Source organism: Zootoca vivipara, chromosome 7 (assembly GCF_963506605.1).
Source record: "Zootoca vivipara chromosome 7, rZooViv1.1, whole genome shotgun sequence".
Classification (NCBI taxonomy): domain Eukaryota; kingdom Metazoa; phylum Chordata; class Lepidosauria; order Squamata; family Lacertidae; genus Zootoca; species Zootoca vivipara.
The window spans coordinates 777,820-800,013 of record NC_083282.1 but is presented as its reverse complement, the minus strand read 5'-3'; the positions used below and the strand labels follow the sequence as shown (position 1 = coordinate 800,013).

At 46.2% G+C, this 22,194-nt stretch overlaps 1 protein-coding gene across 2 annotated transcripts in view; it reads right to left on the bottom strand.

The window, feature by feature from the left end:
- Positions 1-4,265: 4,265 nt before the first annotated feature.
- ALDH9A1 (aldehyde dehydrogenase 9 family member A1) overlaps positions 4,266-22,194 on the bottom strand; it is a 24,949-nt gene continuing 7,020 nt past the window's right edge. For both annotated transcript variants that reach the window (XM_035102410.2, XM_035102409.2), the window contains exons 2-12: positions 20,305-20,511; positions 13,775-13,920; positions 12,105-12,234; positions 10,622-10,756; positions 10,073-10,269; positions 9,243-9,383; positions 8,189-8,377; positions 6,958-7,045; positions 5,887-6,028; positions 5,417-5,529; positions 4,266-4,758 (exon numbers count right to left, since the gene is read on the bottom strand). In XM_035102410.2, the coding sequence (XP_034958301.2) occupies positions 4,664-4,758; positions 5,417-5,529; positions 5,887-6,028; positions 6,958-7,045; positions 8,189-8,377; positions 9,243-9,383; positions 10,073-10,269; positions 10,622-10,756; positions 12,105-12,234; positions 13,775-13,920; positions 20,305-20,485 (1,557 nt within the window). In that variant the 5' untranslated portion in view covers positions 20,486-20,511 and the 3' untranslated portion in view covers positions 4,266-4,663. The remainder of the gene's footprint in view (positions 4,759-5,416; positions 5,530-5,886; positions 6,029-6,957; positions 7,046-8,188; positions 8,378-9,242; positions 9,384-10,072; positions 10,270-10,621; positions 10,757-12,104; positions 12,235-13,774; positions 13,921-20,304; positions 20,512-22,194) is intronic.

The following is a 22,194-nucleotide window of genomic DNA, read 5'->3' as shown; positions in this document are numbered from 1 at the left end:
CTCCAGGGCAGAGTGAGAATTGCACATTTAAAGACTAATGTGGAAATCCCCACTGTACTGGGCTCAACCAAGCAAGAAACTGTTTTCACTCGCAAGATCACTCAAGTGATATTGGCTCCTTCCTGCAACTGCAAGGAGAAAAGGTACCATGGCTAGTGAAGGGAGGAGGAACTGCTACGTTGGCAGTGATCAGCTGATTTCAAGAATTTGTGGCCAAAGGTTGAGCAGCAACGCAGCCCTCTTGCTCTCCTGAGAATATGGCAGCAGGGCCAGCCTCTTTGCTTGCTGCGCTGCAAGTATCATAATGGAATAAACTCCTTTGGAAGCTTCAGAAAGGAGGTTGAACAGCAACCTACCAGGGATGCTTTTATCCTGACCTCAGTCCAAGAAGTTCCTTTCACACTTTAGGGTTTTGATGACCACTTTTTGCCAGTGACCGATTTTGCTTTTAGCTTTAGGCTCCCCACCCTGCCTTCTCCGTGGACCAAGAACGAGTTGCGTCTAAACATTGACATCTGCCTGCTATGGAAAACAGAAGCTGGCTGTTTACAGAAGTTCACCTCAGTCAAAGCACATTCCATTAATATTTTGGATTTCCTATTTATGAAAACAGGGCACATTAAGGGCAGTTATTTTTATTCTGACATTAAGGGGCCTGAGAAATGCTGATCATCATCATAAACATGCCATAAGACTTTGGGAGATGGTGGGAAAACTGCTGTGAGAACGGAGGGAACATCAGAAGCCTTCACAGCAGACCAAATTAGCAAGGGAGTTTCTCCCAATTCTTCTCTTTCCCCACAGTATCCTCCACAACAAGTTATGTGAGTGCCTGGAGGCGGTGGGAGGATGGATGGCAGCTAACAGATTGAGGTTGAATCCTGACAAGACAGAAGTACTGTTTATGGGGGACAGGAGACGGGCAGGTGTGGAGGACTCCCTGGTCCTGAATGGGATAACTGTGCCCCTGAAGGACCAGGTGCGCAGCCTGGGAGTCATTTTGGACTCACAGCTGTCCATGGAGGCGCAGGTCAATTCTGTGTCCAGGGCAGCTGTCTATCAGATCCATCTGGTACGCAGGCTGAGACCCTACCTGCCTGCAGACTGTCTAGCCAGAGTGGTGCTGGTTATCTGGTTATTTCCCGCTTGGACTACTGCAATGCGCTCTACGTGGGGCTACCTTTGAAGGTGACTCGGAAACTACAACTAACCCAGAATGCGGCAGCTAGACTGGTGACTGGGAGCGGCCGCCGAGACCACATAACACCGGTCCTGAAAGACCTACATTGGCTCCCAGTACATTTCCGAGCACAATTCAAAGTGTTGGTGCTGACCTTTAAAGCCCTAAACGGCCTCAGTCTAGTATACCTGAAGGAACGTCTCCTCCCCCATCGTTCTGCCCGGACACTGAGGTCCAGCGCCGAGGGCCTTCTGGCGGTTCCCTCGCTATGAGAAGCCAAGTTACAGGGAACCAGGCAGAGGGCCTTCTCGGTAGTGGCACCCACCCTGTGGAATGCCCTCCCACCAGAGGTCAAAGAGAAAAATAATTACCAGACCTTTAGAAGGCATCTTAAGGCAGCCCTGTTTAGGGAAGCTTTTAATGTTTGATGGATTTCTGTATTTTAATATTTTGTTGGAAGCCGCCCAGAGTGGCTGGGGGAACCCGGCCAGATGGGCGGGGTATAAATTATTATTATTATTATTCCCATGAAGTCAGAAAAACTCCAGATGACTCTCCTACTGGGCTGGCAGATGCCTGCTCTTTGAGCAGCTCCATCTCAGCTTCAAGGCTTTTCGGTGCACAGCCATGGAGGGGTAAGTGTTGCAGAGACAAATGTCTGTAGGCTCCCATGGAAAGGAACGGCCTTTCCCATGTTCAATTCTACATTCGCCTACAACTCGGTCGCGAGTAAGACGTCGGCATTCCCGCCTCCTCTGCTTACAAGTGAACGCTTACTGTGCTGCCTGAAGACAGGGAACAGGGAAAGTAGGATGCCTTGTGTTGCTATTCTTCAGGGAGGGTGTGCAGATGCAATGTTCCCATTAGAGAGGGGCCTCCCCTCCCCCAGCCGTATTCCTACCTTGCCCCTTCCCACATACTGATATTCATTCAAAATATTTATACCCTGCTTTTCAGCCAGAAAAGCTCACAGGGCAGCTTAGAAAACAACAACAACAATCTCAGCATGACAATCTAAAAAAAGAAATGACCACAAAAGGAAAAGATGATTTGCAGGGAAGATGCAAACTAGCAAAATCTACTTGTTTAGAAATATACAGAGTTCACCAGCTTGGATGGAAACATATTGTCGCGCGCCACCCCAATCTCTGTGTGGCAAGAGGTTCATGTGGTCGAGTGTGAGAGAAGTGTGGAAAGTGCCTAAACTAGCCATCTAGAGAGCAACATCGAGCTCCTTCTTTGGTCTTCTGCTGACCAACTAAAGCCATTGCGCCTTGATAAGGCAACTGGTTTGGCAGGCTTCCTCTTCTACACTCCACTCCGCCCTCACTGTACATTTACCAAGAGGGAAAGGACCTCCATCATAGATGGAGAGCTCCTCTTCTTGGAACGCCCCATAAGCGAAGGAGTTGGCCCCACCCAAAAGGCATAAAAGGACCTCACAGATCTCCCTTAAGCTGCAGCTCCACAGGGTCTCCTTTCTGCCCCTATTCCAGGGGCTCTTCTCCTGTCGCCATGGAAGGTGCAAAGTGGACAGAACGTGCAGCTAACACTCCAGCTCATTTTCCAAATTTGTCATGCTTTTTGGACTCACTTTTTAGACATGCATCATTTCACGACACAGTAATTCAGTTTTATTATCAAACTGGAGGTTATAACCCTTTCCAGCCCCGGGAGGAAGCTGGGGAGCATTCGCATGACACGCTGCAGCCGGCAGTTTGGAAAGCTCTGCTTTAGCCTCTCGACGGTGGTCCTCCCTTCTCCCTTAAAGGGCAAGATGTCTGGGGAGGAAACTAAGAAAGCTCCAGGACAGTTTCTGTGAAGAGGTGAGACATTTTTCTCCTCAGAACAGGCAGGAATGTGAGTAAACTGGACAGATATGGGAGTAGCCCTCTAACAGAGTTTCCGACGTTTCCCTTCTTCACCAGCTTGGAGGTGCTAGAATTCAGGATCAAAACCTTTCACTTTAGAGCTGTCTGCTTTGCCGTGCAAAGAGGGATGGTGCGAGGGATGGTGCCGCCCCTGAAGAGGAGGCAAAGGTCTTCCAGAGGCATTCCCAGGAAACAGATTCACAACATACCACATTTGTCTTGGCTTTCCACTTTGATCTTTAGGGCAGGCATGGCCAAACTTGGCCCTCCTAATGTTTGGGACTACGACTCCCATCATCCCTAGCTAACAGGACCAGTGCTCAGGGATGATGGGAACTGTAGTCCCAAAAACTTGGCCACATGCCTTGTGCTATTTCTGCATTGCAAGTGGCTGGACTAGATGGTCCTTGGGGTCCCCCAACTCTACAATTCTAGATTCTGTTTTACAGGACAAGCCCAAAGACCCCAGACTTACTGCTCCAAGGGCAATACTGGCCCTACGGATCAGAGCAAGTCTTGCTCAGGCTGTGGGGAAGGATGTCTGGCAAATGCTCCTCAAAATGCCCATTTCCCCTCTTACAGACTAAGGGAAAAGGTCACCTGCAATCCACTTAGAGCCCTAGAATTGTAGAGTTGGAAGGGACCCCAAGGGTTGCAAGGCAGGAATCTCAGCTGAAGCACCCATGGCTCAGTGGGGAAGCCAGAGAGGGAACCACCGCTGCTGCGTTCTCATAATCTGTAAGGAAGGAACATGTGACAGATTTTGTTCCAGGTGGAGGTAGAGGCTCCCAACTTTGGGGAATTGAGTCTGAAGCTAGCTGATAATCTGCTTTTTACAAAATGCTGCAGTGACATTGCTTCCTACCTAAGTGGCATGTTTTGCCACAGAGCTCCATCCCTCTTTAAAGCAGCCATGGCTCCTTCCCACCTGGACACAGCTGATGGCCTCTGGGTTGAAGGCAGTTCCACCAGAGGCCGGCATTCACCATGTGAAACTGTCACATGTGGGTGAACAATGCCGCTTGTCACCCCGCCAGCCCCCCCCCCCCCGGCTGAATTTTACATTTAAATCAAATAGCTATTGGGGCCCTATGTGATGGGTCCACAGGGACGGCCAAACTTTGTGTATGTATATATGCTCACCCCACACCCCACCCCCACAGCACAGGTGTCCCTTGACGGCAAAGAGAGCTATTACCTCTTGGTCTATGCAATTAATATTGAAAAAGCAGCTCTTTTATTTGCTCAGAAAACTGTGTACAAAAGTGACAGCTTAGAAAAGGTAGCAGATATATCATTGCGGCAGTAGATGTCTGATTACTTGACAGCTAAAATAGAGATCTCGCAAGCAGATATGTTGTCACAGCCCCTCTAAACAGGAGCAGGTGGTTTTTGGCATGCACTGCTCCTAGTGTCAGAAAATTAAGCAAGAGGCAGAATGTGAGAACTGGTGGATAGGAACTTTTTCTCCTATCTCCACTGTGAATTATTTCAAGGCAGCAGAGGGAATTCAAAGGAAGAGCGGGCAGCAAGAGCGCCACACCTTCAACCCCCCACGGCACACAGCACTTCAGATGTGTGTTAGCTGGAATAAACGGACAAGACCAGGCCATTAGAACACTGATTCCACATTGCCCATCTCCACACAGACAGTCTTCAGCTGAGAGTAATATTCTATTGCTGCTTCGCCATTCTCTCGGCCAAACCCTGCAAAAGAGAGAGGTCTGTGGTAAGACTGCAACTCTATGGCTCCCTGTAGCAGTTCCTGTTTATCTACTTGCATTTTGACGTGCTTTCGAACTGCTAGGTTGGCAGGAGCTGGGACCGAGCAACGGGAGCTCACCCCGTCACAGGGATTCGAACCGCTGACCTTCTGATCAGCAAGCCCTAGGCTCAGTGCTTTAACCCACAGCGCCACCTGGGTCCCTTCCGAAGCCACTATTTGCTCTTAAAAATATGTTTTTCCTTGTGAAGGTTTCAGAGGCAAGCTTGCTGGCAACTTACCTGTGAGAATGCAAAGGACCCAAGGGAAGGGACTTCCTTACTTAAGTGTATGTACAGGTGAACCTAAAAGCTGGAGTTAGCATGTGCATGTCCTTTCTCACAGGGTGAGCACTGCAAACAACAGATGTATGTATCTCCAACTGTTTCAGGCAGGCTGTATGGCCAACACCCAGAACGACCTTAAGCCAGAGGAACTAAATGACACCAGCATTCTTGGCCAGCACCACATCCCCGCAAAAGGCTGCAGCTCTCTTGGTCCACAACCCAAGCTTGGCTAATATTTCGATTCCCTTTTGCCAACTAGCACATAATATGCTGAGAACCAAAGCCCAGCACTGTAGCCACCAGCGGAGCAGCTCACCTGACATCTTGTATCCTCCGAAGGGCAGCTCCACAGGGCTGACGTTGTAGTTGTTGATGAAGCACATCCCCGCCTGGAGTCCAGCCACGACTCGATGAGCCCGCTGGATGTCCCTAGGAAGCAGAAGGATGGGGTGAAGCACCAGTGCGTCTCCCATGGCCCAGAAACCTTGTGGTGTTCCCTGGCCTTCCTTTCCAATGGGACAGGCTAGAGTAGGCCAAATGCCACTAGGCACAGCTGTCACTTTGGAGCAATGCCAGCTGATGAGGATGGCACACAATTCCAACTTAGCAGAGGCAACTGGGCAGCAAGCATTGGCCATCATGCTCTGGGCTGATGTGCTGCTTCCCAACTTGCATCTTCCACAGATGCCACATTACAGAGCAGGCAGCCCCATTTACTGTCCAGTCTGGCCCCCCGTTTCATTTTCCATCTCCCTTCCTGAAACCTATGCCCTTCCTTGATGGTACCTGGTAAAGACACCTCCTGCCAGGCCAAAACGAGTGTTGTTGGCTCTTTCTAGGACTTCCTCTTCGGTGTCAAAGGGCAGGATGGACATGACAGGCCCAAAAATCTCTTCTTGTACACATGTCATGTTGTCATTACAGTTTCCTGAGAGCAACACAGAAGTGATCAAATTATATTAAATAGGTGTGCAACTGTTCTGAATGCACAAGTGAGGAAGAAACAGATTTTCCCACCCAGTTATCCTGCAGTTATGAAACAAATTGGGATTTCATAATAATAATAGTTTATACCCTGCCCATCTGGGTCTGAACACTCATCCCCCCCCCCACCTTTCTGGACACAACTCAGGGGGAATGGAACCACTGTATAACAGTGCCCCCAGCCCCTCAAGACGGTCCAGAAGGATGTTATGGTAGATGGTGTCAAAAGCCGCTGAGAGATCTAGCAGAACTAGGAAACAGCTCTCACCTTTGTCCCTAGCCCGCCAAAGATCATCAACCAGTGCGACCAAGGCACTTTCAGTCCCATGATGAGGCCTGAATCCCGATTGGAAGGGATCCAAATGGTCTGCATCCTCCAGGCGTGCTTGGAGTTGATCAGAACTACCTGCTTGTTGCTTTAGATCTGGATAAACTATCAGCCTAAGTCTATGCATTTTTATTTGAAAATAAGTCCCACTTTGTACAACAGGACTTGCTTCCAAGTAAAGTGTGGACAGGATCTCAGTGCCTGACAACTGAATTATTTACTGCACCCTCCATACTCTATAGATGAAAGCTTCCTGCACAAATAAAACTACGATGTAAGGAGGCGAAATTACTTCTCTGCACAGGAGGTTATTTATAGTACAGACCATTCAACATGTGAACCTTGAGTACCATCCCAAACAAGTCTTCTGGTCATGTAGTTCAGATCACAGCATCAGGTGCCTGCAGAACAATGAAAGGGGCCACCATCCTTTCTCAAGCTCAGGAAAGATTGTAAGGAGGCCAATTTCTTAAGCTAAAAATGCCATATAAATCTGTGCACTGTGCTCATCTTCCATCCCCTTCAACCAATAATGGGGTTCATACCTAGCACACAGGGAGACATGTAAAAGCCGCCACTCAACTTAGGGTCATCTGGCACATAGGCTTCTCCTCCACACAGCACCATTGCGCCCTGTAAAGGCAAAATGTCCAGAGCAGACCATTAATCCTTCAAAGGAAACTACTATGGGAAGCATCCAGTGAAGTCCTAGCATTAGCCATGGGTTTCCGTTTGCGCAATGGAATTTCCCCTCTCCGTCTCTTTCCCTCTTGCCCCCCTCCTTGCACAGCCTCCCCAGATATGCTCCAGAGGGTTGGGCAACCCCTAGAACAGATTTAGGGAGAGGAGAGGAGAGGGAAGGGACAGACGTTGCTGCAATAACATAACTACTTTGCTGGACAAGGCCCTCTATTTCTAGTCCTTTGGCCAGTCCATCCCAGTCTCCATAGGGCTCTTCTGCAACTGAGAGCATTATTCAGTCTTGAAAAGAGATAATCTGAGCACCATGCAAGCAAAAGTCATAACCCTTGCCAGAAGACAAAGTAGAATTGAGGGACAAAGTCCTTAAATGTGAATAGTCAATTGGTCTCAGATTCCTTGGGTTTATATTGACTCTGGACTTCAAAACCTTTAATCCTGCAGGGAGAATGTACGCCAACTGATCTGAAGCGACCTGCTAGATCCATAAACAGAGAACTGAAGTATGGTCACCCCTGCAAAAGATCCCTATTTATTTGCTTGACATGAATAGCTGAATCTGCTTTTGCTAGTTATGGGGAGGCACACTGACAGCACACCCCACAAAGTCAACTTTCCTGTAAGTTATCAGGAAGTGTTCAGGTGCAGTCCCTCAGAACCTAGCAAAAGAGGGGAACGCAACTTCATATATACAGTGGTACCTCATGTTGCGAACGGGATCTGTTCTGGCGGCCGGTTCGCAACATGTAAAGGCCGCAACATGAAGCGCCGCATCTGCGCACACGCATGATGTAATGCGGCGCTTCTGCGCAAAGCGTGACTTAGCGCTTCTGCACATGCACGCAGGTTACGGACACGCCAAACCTGGAAGTAACGGGACTTCCGGGTTTGGCGCATCCGTAACCTGAGAAGACGCATCCTGAAGTGGACGTAACATGACGTATGACTGTATCAAAACTCCATGTATGCCTTGCCAGGCACAGCCTTTGTTATGAGCACAGAATGTGGTGTCTGTATGATGTTCTCGGGGTGAAGAGAGGCTATCCTCTGCTTTCTGATATACTTCATGACTCTCACCTGATCCTTTGCTTGTTTAACAAAGCTCAACACCTTCTCCAGGTGGGAGCGGTTGATAAGTGCTCCCATCCGTGTGTCTTCCAGCAGGGGGTCGCCAATTTTGATAGCCTGCGTCTGTTTTATGACTTCCTTGGTGAAGGAATTCAGTATCTCGCTTTGCACAAACACCCGAGTGCCATTGCAACAAACCTGAGGCACAGAGAGAGATCTAAGAAAGTACCAGCCAACCAGCCAGCCAACTAACCCCACCTTGCTTGCCAGCTCTGGTAGCAACAATGAGCCACCTGCTCACTGGATCTTTGGCACTGATTTAAAATCTCATGGGAATGAAGAAAGTCAGACTCTTCCGCACAGTACAAGAGTGTGAGCCGTAGTGCCACTTTTTGCATAGCATACAAATGTTAGACTATAAGAGTGTCTTCTTATGTGTCCTCTGAGTATTGAGACTCTAGCCCACCAGAAAAACTGGAGCTGCCCTCCCTTGAATGAGATAAGAAAAATGTTTGTTGAGAAGTAGAGCACGACGACTTTCTTAGGACCCTCAGTGCCACCATGTGGGGAAAATATAAAGAGCAGTCAAGAGTGAACTACGGAACAAAGCACAGCAGAAATGGCCCCAAATCCAAATGGAACCCCATGTCAGTAAAAAATATAATCAAATGTTATATTCTTGTTAGTGGTACAGTATCTTGAAGAAAGTCTGGCTTACAGTTACAACATGAGTACTCTTGATGGAGCGTTAAGGCTTCAAGTTCAGGAGTGGACTAAATACAACAAATTGCATCAAAGGGCCAAATGTGAACCTAGCAGGCCAAACGATAATAGTTTAATCACTGCTCACACCAGTAAGAAAGGGAGAGGCCTTGGCCTCTTGCCCTAAATAGTTGAGACTTCACAGGCATCTGTTTTCATGTCATTTATCTTAAAAACCAAGGCCGCCTATGCTGCAGTAATTTAGAAATGACAGATTTCTTTTTCAGCTGTAGAAGAATGTTACCACTGAACTTTGGACTTCCCTGACAAGACATAAACAAGCTCCTCAGGAGGTCCACACCTCGCCTTGTGTGAGGAAGTTGGCCATGAGAGCTCCTTTTACAGCATTCTCCAGGACACAGTCAGAGAAGATAATAAGGGGGGATTTGCCCCCCAACTCCAGAGTAACTGGCTTGATCCCTTGGGCTGCCATCTCCATGATCTATTGAAGCAAAGATGGAACAAGGTGTATGAGCAACACAAGCAAGTCTATCACAACTCTGCAAAATCGCTAGACAAGTGAGAAGGGACATCCTCATTTGGGAGTCTGCTGAATAAGCATCTACATCTTTTGCTTACGGAAGATACTTTCTGGTGATGTCAGGATTAAATGTCGAGCAATTCTGAGCCTACAGTGATGTTACACTAACTCAACTCTGTCTTCCATGCATAAAAGCATTTTGCAACACATGATAGATTTAACCACTCAGGACTGAAATCTCATCTTGCTTTTCATGTGTCCTTGCCGGACGATTCTCCAGCAACAGGGATTGAAAGGCAGGCAGTGGAACTGCTAGCGGTTTCCCCAGAGGATACAACATGGAAAGCACTGACTGTAAGTGCATTGTTGACATGCTTTGCATCTGCGGCTTACTCAAAACACACTGTCCTCTAGCAATTCAAAAGCCCAAAGGGATTTGACTGAAGCAAATGGCAAAGGCATAAACAGAAACTTCTCCTGTCCTGCTCTCTGGGGCCTCTCCAGCTGGCCTTCCCCACTCCAGAGGCATGTCAGGTACTCCAAACTGACCTCTGCATCGCATGTTTGTGCTCCTATAGCCGTACCAATTTGGAAGCCATAGGGCTAAACTTTGCAGTTCAATATTGCCAGCCAGCATTGGTGTCCTGTACCTTGATTCCTGTAGGAACGCTCCCGGTGAAAGAGACCTTGGCCACATTCGGGTGCTTGCACAGGAACTGGCCTGTGGCAACTCCACCTTGCACCACATTGAAAAGCCCCTTGGGAACTCCAGCCTCATGGTAGATCTCTGCCAGCATCACGGTGGAGACAGGGGTGAAGGGAGAAGGCTTGAAGACCATGGCGTTACCTAGGGGGAAAGAACAGCTGTGCATTAACTCTATCTGGAGGTGCAAAGGAGAAAGATGGGGTGGTGGGGAATGGATTTGGCCTCTCTGATACCCAATCCAAACATGATTGTTGAGTAAAGGCTTCTACTAGGACAGAAGCAAGAAATGAAGCCCCATCTTAATTTGGTGGCCTCACAATACACATTAATGTGTTCTCTCTCTTCTTCACCTGCCATTTATATACTTGCATTTATAATATTGCAGAGTATTGTTCCCTATTCCATGCCTGTGCGCCCTACAAAGCCACCCCCTGATACTAGCTGTTGAGATGACCCCCACATTCTCACTCCTCAAATAGAGCATCTCTTTTACCACAGGCCAGAGCTGGGGCAGACTTCCAGCAGGCAATCTGGAAAGGGTAGTTCCAGGCTCCTATTCCAACACAGACTCCAAGAGGTTCTCTTCTCGTATAAGCAAAGGATCCCCCAGGAAGCTGGATGTGCTGGCCTGGACAGGAAGGACAAAGCAAAATGGGCAGGAGCAGGACAGCTGGTCAGGGGGGCTTGCAAAGTAAAAACCACAACAAACCAAACCAAACCAAACCAAACCAAACCATTTAAAAAAGGTACGAATAAAAAGAGTATGAAACATATGGTATATTTTATATTATAAAAAGAACAGGATTGCAAATAAATCCCCATTCCTTGAGTCCATTTGAATGGCTTTATGCTTTGGATTCTGGGTGCAACCTTCTTCCTGAGGAAAAAAGATCGCATTTAATTGCTCCAATTTACCACCTGTGTGGTTCAAGGTTGTAACAAGGTCACCAGTGACTGCAGATATTGATTTAGTCGCTGCATGATCTTCCAGCACTATACTCCAATTCCCAAAGGTGTATTTATACTGGGAGTTTTCCTTAACTGTCTTTTTGAGGTGAAAGGGTTCTGTTTTGCTTTGTAGCCTAATAGCTTTTGCATTTCTTCCCACGTGGCGCTTTCTGTGATAAGCTTTCAGCTCTGAATTGGCTACCTGGGCGACATCTCGTTTTCAACACTGTGATCTATCAGCAGCTAAAGATCGGGATTTGCTGATACATCCACCACCCAAGTCATCTCCCCATTCCACAGAGTGAAACTCCCCACGTGCTCACTGGAACATAACAAATTCAGCATGGGAACATCGGAAGGAGCCCTGGTTGGCTGTGGCTGCCTGTGAAGTTTCTTTCTGCAGCTTTAAAAAGAAGAAAGAATGCATTTTAAATATTAGACTAGTGATGGGGAAGCTCCAGCCTGCTTATTCAGCTTGCTAGGTCTCAGAGGTTGGCTCAGCAGGTTGTTTGGGGCAAAATTTGCCCATCATATATGGTGACAGGTGTGAGAAAGCTCAAGCTGTGGATACAAGGAAGAAGAATTGAGAATGTTTTAAGTGCACTCCCAATTCTTCCTTTGCATATCAAGAAGTCACTGCTCTTTAAACTTGGCACCTTTTTTATTGCATTTAAAACGGGCCAGCTTTCTGATGCAAAGGAGAACTGGTAATCCTGATTCTTTCCTTTGCAGCTGAGCCACATGATGACATATTAGTTTCAGCAAGTACACAACACTGCACACACGGGACCAGTAGAAGAGCTGGACCCCAGACATCACTGCATAAAGCGGCATACAAGAAATCTGGAAAAACTTATTATCTGAACAACAAATGTTTCCTGTCTGAGCATTCAGGCTCCTCCCATGACTTGAATGTGTTACCCACATTTGACTTCTGCACTGTTCCAAGGAGTGTATTAGACTACATGGGAAGAATGAAAAAATACAGCTAACAAAGCAGAACTAACAAATGGAGTTTGCAGACTCACCTGCTAGGGAGCCAGCTAAGCCGGCATAATACTGCAGACACTGCCAAGATGTATCAACATCTATTCGGGCTTCAGTTATGGATTTGCCATTATTGATTGTTTCCAAGGTAGCTATTTCTTCCCTTCGCTCCTGGAATCCCAACAGAGACGCAGTATGACTCAAACTATGCTAGCAGCAAGTGGAACTGGAATTAAGTGGCTGCCCAAGCTTCCTCTTTGTTGTTTAGTCATTTAGTCGTGTCCAACTCTTCATGATCCCAAAAGAAAGTCTGTGCCAAAAAAGCTAGAACTGCGAAGTGATATACATTTGTGCATATTTCTTTGTGCTCTATAATCAACTATTTCTAGTCATTCGTTTATTAAAATAATGTATATACCACTTTTGAAGCAGAAGATGCCAAGGCAGTGTGCACTATAATAACTGAAGGCAATTCACTAAAAAACTACATTTATAAACATTTATATCTGCTGTGTCTAAGGAACAATAAAACAGGTACAACAGGAAGGCCTCAGTGAACAGATACATTTTTAGTAGCTGGTAAAATAGCAGTGGGTTAAACCACAGAGCCTAGGGCTTGCCGATCAGAAGGTTGGCGGTTCGAATCCCCGTGACGTTGCTGGGTCCCAGCTCCTGCCAACCTAGCAGTTTGAAAGTGCAAGTAGATAAATAGGTACTGCTCTGGTGGGAAGGTAAACGGCGTTTCCATGTGCTGCTCTGGTTCTCCAGAAGCGGCTTTGTCATGTTGGCCACATGACCTGGAAGCTATACGCCGACTCCCTTGGCCAATAATGCGAGATGAGCGCGCAACCCCAGAGTCGGTCACGACTGGACCTAATGGTCAGGGTCCCTTTACCTTTTTAAAATAGCAGTACTTTTGGCCCCTGCCGGATGCTCAGGGTGTGTGTGTGTGTGTATGGGGGGGAACATTCCACAAGGTGAGCAGCATCATGGAGGAAACATGCAACTCCAAGTAGCTGTAACATGTGTAGCTGTAATGACAGGACGCGGCAGGACCAAGAGGGCTTTTCCCATGAACTGCTCTTATTTATTATTTTGTTAAACTACCAGCAACCTCCTGCAATGAGCCTTTAAGCAACATGCAAAATAAAAACAAACATTAAAACTTATCAAAATACCACTAAAGTAAAAATAATTCAGAATAATGCAGCCAGCCAACAAGAATAAAAACGCCATAACTCTTTTTGGCAAATTAAGCAATGGCTATATGGCAGAGGCATAACATAGCTGCAGAAGGGCGGCAGCTATGATCCAAAGGCTTCCAAGCACGTCATACAAAGCAGCGCTGAGCAGAATGATAAGGTTGGGAAGGCAAGGGCACCCCAACACTTTCAATCTGAGCAAAGGTGACTTTTACTTACCGAGAGCTGTTAATAGGTTAGTGAGCGCTGCAAACACAGCACTGCAAACCAGAGTCCACAAATCTGGCTTCCAAATGCATTTCCCTCTCTAGCAACCTCTCCTTCTATTGACACCTTGCACAAGATCTCTCATTCTTCAAGTATTGCAGAGAACTCAGGAGAAGAGAGAGGCCAGCAGCAACCACAAACTAGAGTTATGAAGCCAAGTCAAAATTGGTGGGCAATGGCTGAAAAGGTATCCCCTTGGAAAGCAGCCAACGCTGCCTAATCATGTGATTTTTAACACATACCCGGATTATCCTGGCAGCCTCCAGCAGGACAGTGCTCCGTTCCATGCCTGACTTCTGACTCCATATTTTAAATGCAGCTTGTGCACTTTGCACAGCCAAATCTACTTCCTTCTCTCCAGAGAAGAGAAATTTGCCAATAACTCGCCCTGAAGGGAAAACACAACAACAATAATTCAGGTTTCTAAAGCACAACTTGTTAGCATACCTCTGTTACAAAAAGCTCTTACAGAAGCAGATCTTGCATTTTGATTTTATGTTACTATTACAAATTTATTCCTTTTGTATCTGAATGGCCACGTTCCTTAATTTGGAAAAGCCACAATACAGAAAGAGGACTTATTAATTAAATTTGTATACTGCCCTTCAACCACAGATCTCAGGAAGGTTCACAACACAAAAATAGACCAATGCACACTTAAAAAACATGCACCCAAGAGAGTCCACATTCAGCAACAAGAAAAGCAGAATTCTGCACAATCATACTGATTAAGCAAGTTTGCACAATTTCTTTAATTTGTAAATTGCTTGCGTTGCATAATGCATCCTGTTTCCACCAGTCATAAGGAAGGTTAAAAGTGGAGGCAAAAGTGGTTTCTCCTGCATTTCCCCCCATGCTTTTACTTCTACGATGAGTTGACTGAAAATCTTTTGAGATGTCAATAGCTATTACTTACATGCTTAATTTATATGTTCGCAACTGTAAGCTCCGGAAACTTGGTAAAGAAAGAAAATATCTTCTTCTTTTCCTTCTTCTTCACATTTGTGCCACTGTCCATTTCAACTAGCTTCCCGCCACTCCCAGCAAGCTCTGATTCTACCGTCTCTTCCTTCTTCTTCTTCTTCTTCTTCTTCTTCTTCTTCTTCTTCTTCTTCTTCTTCTTCTTCTTCTTCTTCTTCTTCTTCTTCTCCTCCTCCTCCTCCTCCTCCTCCTCCTTCTCCTTCTCCTTCCTTGATTTCTGCTTGTAGCTCTGGAGTCTGTCTGAGGGAGATGAGGCTGCTGCTCCATGTTCCCCAACACTCTCCATGACCTTCTTTGTCTGGCTCCACTGGGATGACTTCCTCTTTTACCCTTTCCTTTCCAGCAACCCTAAGGTAATCCACATAGTTCTACTTCCAGGCCTGGGGAGCTATCTCATGGGGCTTGCTGTGAGCATCCAGTAAGACTCGCCTTGATCGTCGTCTTCTGGGCAGCTTTCAGGACAAGCCCCCACTTGTGAGCATAGGTAGGTGCCTTTCCCATTATCACATGCTTGATTTTTGGAATAACTCCATGACTGCAAGCAGAAATCACTGCAGTTGTCATCAAGGTACTGGCTGTCCAAATGGCCTCTCCTTTTGTGCTGTTAACAACTTTCTGATGGACTTTGAGGCTGTCTTCATACCACAGCAGGCCAGGTCACATGCTCTTTTCACCATAACAAACGGCGTTCACTGCATTGTCGTTCATAACCAGTCGCTTGTGGGATGTCAGCAGCTTCTCCAAAGGGAAGATCACCCTCCTGAGAAAAGTCTCATACTTGCAGTTGTCATATTGCCACTAGGCATCCAGCACATCATACAGTCCCCTTACTGTCCTTGTCTCCCATGACCCCATAGCACACTTGCACAAGCCCAGGTGCACACATACCATCCAGGTGCAGGTCCCAGCTGCACAGCTCACCCAGAAAGTACCCAATCATATTCATACGCATGTGGCTTGCTCAATGCACACAATCAGACCCCCAGGCACTTTGGGGTCCAGCATGCCACTGTGCAGTCTTCTCAACATGGAGGATGCAGCAGACTCAGGCCACCACTTCACAGAAGGGCTGGGAGGCTTGTTTGAATTGAACAATCGCCAATCACCCTCCTTAAGAGATTGCAACCAGAAGGAAGGAGTGTGCAGCATGCTGCCCTCACTTTCAGCTTGTCAAAGTTTTTGAGAAGTAAAGGCCATTGCGATATGTCCAATTGAGCCTCTCTGGATTCAGGCTTGATAAGGAATTCTTCTGAATATTGTACATCAGCAACTATTTATAGGGCAGGGTCTCTATTCTTTCTTTTTCCTATGCTTCTTAAGAGACATAGCATGGTTCATCTATTATCTTCTGCATAGGACTGCAGGCTGCGTGCTGAACAGGAAAAGCAATTCATTCTGCAACATGACCAAGAGGAAAAGCCTGAAGCGTCCCATCACACCCATGCCTGCAGCAGGGGTAAGCAATTCATGGCCCTTGGCCTACTTTCATGAAAGTGGTGAGGGGAAAACCAGAAGGAAAAGGGCAGGCAGTAACTCACAGCTCTGTCACTGCCCACTTTTAGCAGGGTAATTAGCATAAGAACACAAATTGATGTTCAAGACTGGAGTATTGTAGAATCATAGAATCATAGAGTTGGAAGAGACCACAAGGGCCATCCAGTCCAACCCCCTGCCAAGCAGGAAACACCATCAAAGCATTCCTGACAGATGGCTGTCAAGCCTCCGCTTAAAGACCTCCAAAGAAGGAGACTCCACCACACTCCTTGGTAGCAAATTCCACTGCTGAACAGCTCTTACTGTCAGGAAGTTCTTCCTAATGTTTAGATGGAATCTTCTTTCTTGTAGTTTGAATCCATTGCTCTGTGTCCGCTTCTCTGGAGCAACAGAAAACAACCTTTCTCCCTCCTCTATATGACATCTTTTTATATATTTGAATATGGCTCTATCATATCACCCCTTAACCTTCTCTTCTCCAGGCTAAACATACCCAGCTCCCTAAGCCGTTCCTCATAAGGCATCGTTTCCAGGCCTTTGACCATTTTGGTTGCCCTCTTCTGGACACGTTACAGCTTGTCAGTATCCTTCCTGAACTGTGGTTCCCAGAACTGGACACAATACTCCAGGTCAGGTCTGACCAGAGCAGAATACAGCGGTACTATTACTTCCCTTGATCTAGATGCTATACTCCTATTGATGCAGCCCAGAATTGCATTGGCTTTTTTAGCTGCTGCATCACACTGTTGACTCGTCAAGTTTGTAGTCTACCTAGACTCATAGATCCTTTTCACATGTACTGCTCTCAAGCCAGGTGTCACCCATCCTGTATTTGTGCCTTTCATTTTTTTATTTTTTTTTTGCCCAAGTGTAGTACTTTACATTTCTCCTTGTTAAAATTCATCTTGTTTGCTTTGGCCCAGTTGTCTAATCTGTTAAGGTCATTTTGAAGTGTGATCCTGTCCTCTGGGGTATTAGCCACCCCTCCCAATTTGGTGTCATCTGCAAGCTTGCTCAGGATGCCCTCAAGCCCATCATCCAAGTCAGTGATAAAGATGTTGAATAAGACTGGGCCCAAGACAGAACCCTGTGGCACCCCACTAGTCACTTCTCTCCAGGATGAGGAGGAGCCATTGATGAGCACCCTTTGGGTTCGGTCAGTCAGCCAGTTACAAATCCACTGAATGGTAGCATTGTCTAGCCCACATTTTACCAGCTTCTTTACAAGAATATCATGGGGCACCTTGTCAAAGGCCTTGCTGAAATCAAGATAGGCTACATCCACAGTGTTCCCTTCATCTACCAGGCTTGTAATTCTGTCAAAAATGAGATCAAATTTGGTTCTTTGTTGTCAATGAACAAGATAATAATTAAAAATAAAATAAGCTTATATAAGCAATATCCTATGGCAATTAAATTGGGTGGGAAATGGTCTGACTTCTCAGACACGTTGGAAACTCAGCAACCGCTATCTCATTTGATGGCACAGTAATGACATCAGGACACTTTGGTTTATGATGGAAAATGCATTACCACAGATTTTTTAAAATTGCCTTTTCTCCCCAAATAGTTTTATTGAATAATGATTGAATAATATAACAAGCCAAGTTCAATATTTGCTTGTTGTTGATTTGCTAACTGTAGCAAGAAAGTGACTTGCCAAATATTTGACACTGCACATCTCTGAAGGAGTTGCTCTAAAAGGTTTGTGTTGAAAACAGGATCTGACGTTATTATATTGTGTAGTCAGACATATAAAGAGACATAGTCATACACAGGGAACTGAATAAATGGTCTTTATTTATTAATTATTAGAGGGGGAAATCCATGCTTGAGGGAAAATGATAAAGTAAAGTATCAATGATTTTTGGTAAATGACAGACAATAAGACTCTCTGACTTATCATAGAATTGGAAAGGATTCTGGGATTCATGTGGTCCAACCCCCTACAATGCAGGAATCTCTGCTTAAAGCATCCCTGACATCGATGGCCACCCAACCTCTGCTTAAAACCCTCCAAGGAGAGGCCACCACCTCCCGTGGGAGACTGTTCCACTGCCGAACAGCTCTTACTGTTTTTCCAGATGTTTAGTTGGATCTCCCTTCTTTTAACATGAATCCATTGGTTCGAATCCTACCCTTCAAAGCAGGAGAAAACAAGCTTGCTTTATCTTCCATATGACAGCTCTTAAGATATTTGAAAATGGTGATATTTCTTCTCAGTCTCCTCTTTCCCAGGCTCCCTCAACTGATAAGGCTGGGCTTCCAGACCCTTGACTACCTTGGTCACCCTCCCCTGCATAGGTTCCAGCTTGTCAACATCCTTCTTAAACTGTGATGCTGAGAACTGGACACCACAAGCAGGGATGAAACTAGACTTGTATTTCACCTGGGTCAAAGACGTAGTTTGGCACACACCCCAACACACATTTGTGTACACACACACACACACTGTCCAGGAGCCTCAATGGTGCCCCTCTGAAGACCTCACCCGGAGCAAAAAAAACCCCTGGCTAGCCCTACCATAGCTACGGCTCTGACACAAGGCAGAATAGAGCAGTTCTATTACTTCCCTTGTTTGGTTCACTACACATTTGTTGATGCAGCCTAGAATAGCATTACCGGTACTTTTTTTGCTGTTGCATCACTCATGTTTAGCATTTAGCATCATTTTCACATGTATGTCTTATAGTTGTCCAGGTGTCTTATTATAGTTGTGCAGCTGGGCCAAGTCTGTGGGCTGTAAAGTAGAGTCAAGGCCTAGTTTGTAAAGTAGAGCAGAGCCCTAGTTTGTAGGCTTTAAAGTAGAGGCGAGGCCTGGTCTGTCGGCCTTGGCTTGGGCTAGTATTTAAATGCGAGCAGAGGCCTCCGCCCTGTATCTCCATTCCTTGCCTGACTCTGTGGGTTGTCTGGTAATGGCCGCCTTGGTGTTTTCAGTTGCTCGGTTGATGACGTCATTATTTGGCGCTGCCCTTCAGAACTTTTGCTGGTGACAGTGCGCGATCTGCCTTTCTATTGGATGCTGCTGGAGTCTTCAGACCTTCTGCTGGCGATGTATAATTTGCACGCCACTTTTGTGTGTGTTTAATCATTATTTTAGGTATGAAAGGTGTTCAAAAAAAAATTATGCCAGATCCCCCCTGATGGGCAAGGTACGCTTTGTCCTAATTTGATGCAATTCGGTTCAGTGGTTACGGTGAAAGGCTGTCTTATGCACATGCAGTGGGAACATTTATATATATATATATATAGATTTATCATTTATTGTTACAGCAAGTACAATAGTTTAAGAAATACATGTGCCTGGACAAATGCTAGTGTTCCACTGTCTCAATTATTTGCAAGTCTTGCATATCAGCCCTCAGCCACATTTTTTACCAATCAGCAGATTCAAAGTTCAAGCATTAAAAGATAAGATAAACAACTCAGAATGCACCTTGGCACGAGTGCAGCCAGCCAGCAGCTTCAAAGGTCATAGATTCCTGTTTCTTCTGGTTGGAATAAATCTAAGCCAGAAACTTATTTGAGTAATGTGAACAGTGATGTTAAATTCTTGAGAATAATCTTTTGGAGAATATTCTCAATTAATGAAAATATTAGAGAATTTTCATTTAAAATAGGAGAGGCACTGCAAAAACCAGCTACTGGCACTAAATAAAAATATGGAAATGTCAACTGTTTAAATCCAGGCCACTTCACATGCTGTTACACATAACTATATAGGCTTAGGTACTTTAAGTGTATAAAGCATTAATCTACTTTCTGTAAAATAAAATAAAAAATCACACTGTATGGCCAAGGGTATAGAATTGCTAAGAATAAGGTCACACCAAAATAGAAAAAAAGGCTATGACATATAGTTGAAATACATATGAATTCAAATGTTCATCAAATTAAATGAAAAGCACTTCTAAAACAAACAAACAAAGTTTTCTGTAGCTCACATTTCAGAACTGCCAATGGTGAATGACACAACACCCAGTAATGTAACTGGATTAAAAAAAAAACATTATTCATTACTTACACTGGCAATATCACAGCTTGATTTATTCTCTCCTAGATTTTTTAAATGAGTGGTGTAAAACTGGTTCTTACATTAGAATTTACAGTTTGTGGAGAATATTCTCACCTCACCTCACTGAATGTGAATGTTATCTAAAATGCCATGTCAATAGCAAATTGATGTACTACAGAGTCGGGGGGGGGGGGGTTTCCAAAGCCACCTTTTGCTGCAACCAGGCTGCCCTCCCTGAAGCCCACATCCCCCCCCCCCGAATGTCACCCTGGAGATAATTACCAGTTGCTGGTTCATACGTCTCCTCGCTGTGATCTCCATCCACAGGCTCCATGCGGGCATCCTCTCGGTAGTTGAGGGGCTGCTGCAGTTGAAATGCGCCAGTGATGCTGCTCATTGCTGCACAGCGGAGCAGACCAGGAAAACCAGGCAGAATGAGTAAGAAGCGGGAATTGTGAAGCATCGGACAGCTGGCAAGCAGGATCAAGGCTGCATCGGACGGAAGAAGTAGCAGACAAGGTGCATGGGAATCTGCCTACAGCTGTGTCATTTATCTGATTTGTATACTGCCCTCCAGCAGAGCTACTAGGGCAGTTCATAAAAACAACATAAAGCACACTATCTTATCAAGTTTTACCCTTCAATGAATTTCAAGCATGTCTATAAAACACAGAGCCATGTACAATCCTCTTTTAAACCCTCCTATTATTTTACGCAGTTGGCTACAGATTGTCCCCAAGAGAAAGGCCACACAAATCAGCCAACAGAGGGAAAGCTCCTTTCAACTTGTGCCGAGTGAAAACCAGTTGCTCAGAGCCACTCCAGAGCCTCAGAGGAGCACAGTGGGAGAGGGCCTAGCGTGGCACCCGGAAAAATCAAAAGCAAGAGCAGCAAAAGCTTCATCCTGCATCCATATGGTGGCCTCCAAACTGGCTCTGGAAGGGGTCAGGAGAACCGCCCCCCCCCCGAACAGCCCATGGGGGTGGGGGAGGGGAGGGAGATTAGAGTATGGTGTTGAGAATCTTTTGTAAACTGTTTTGAGGCTCCACAATTGATGCATCCCCAGCATGGGTGTGGGCTTCAGGGTGGCCCAAAAGCTTCCTGTGGGGTGTATGCCCCTATCTCTTACTCTTTTTTTACAGTTTGTTCACAGAGCTAAAATTCCCAACACAACAAAGGTTCTGAATGCACATTAAATGGATGGCTTTGGATGTGACTTGGGTCAGATGTGATTCAATAGCATCTCACAGAGACATGAACACATCAAGACTTGGAGCAGTCCCAACACTGTTCCTTCATCACATCGATATACCACAGTATCATGGGCACAGCCCCTTGACAGGTTCTTCTCCTCAATACTATCTCATGGAAGACACTCTCCTGGAGCTAAGTTTTATTGTGGCCCTAAGCTTACTTGGGGGGGGGGCACATATTAAGTCCTTGTCGTTTTCCACATATTTTAGTAATTATTGGTGGGAAGAGAGCAAAAGCAATGAGTTAAGGGAGTTTAAAACATGAAAATCCATATGCTCAAGTATTTTACTTTGTTTCTTGAAGTTGGAACAGTGCATTTGCTTGTGCTTTGCTGATAAAACTCCACAGGCGCAGAGAATATTTGTAGAATCTATGAAAGCTCACACCATAACCAATTGGCTGGTCCTTAAAATACCACCAGGCTTGCTTTATGGCGCTTTAGGGGGGACAAGAGGGGGTGCTATAGCGCCAAACCCGGCTTTGCTGCAAGGTCCTCCTTTCATTTCCCGCTTTCATGATTTGGGAAAGGGCCCAACCAAGGCAGAGCAGCCAAGCTAGCATCTCCTCCTCTGCCGGGGCCTTTTCTGCAGAGGCCCCCTGCTCGGTGGGAGGCTCCTGGTGCCACCATTAGCGGAAACATTCCTCTCTCTCACAGGCCTCCCGCCTTTAACAACCGGGGGCCTCTTCGAAGCTGGTGGGGGTTTCACAGGTACCCCCCCCAACACACACACTCCATTTATGGTACGGCATAAATTCCGTTGGTCGCAAGTCCTTAGGCAGGATAAACCTTGGAGCTCCAGGCCCAGCCGACACCTCCCTCCCCGGGACCCTTCGCAGGAAAAGGGGAGGCCCGTCCGGGAAGGCCCAGAGGCCGAGCGGGGCCTCGAAGCGCTTCTCCGGGCGCCGGAAGCGAAGGGG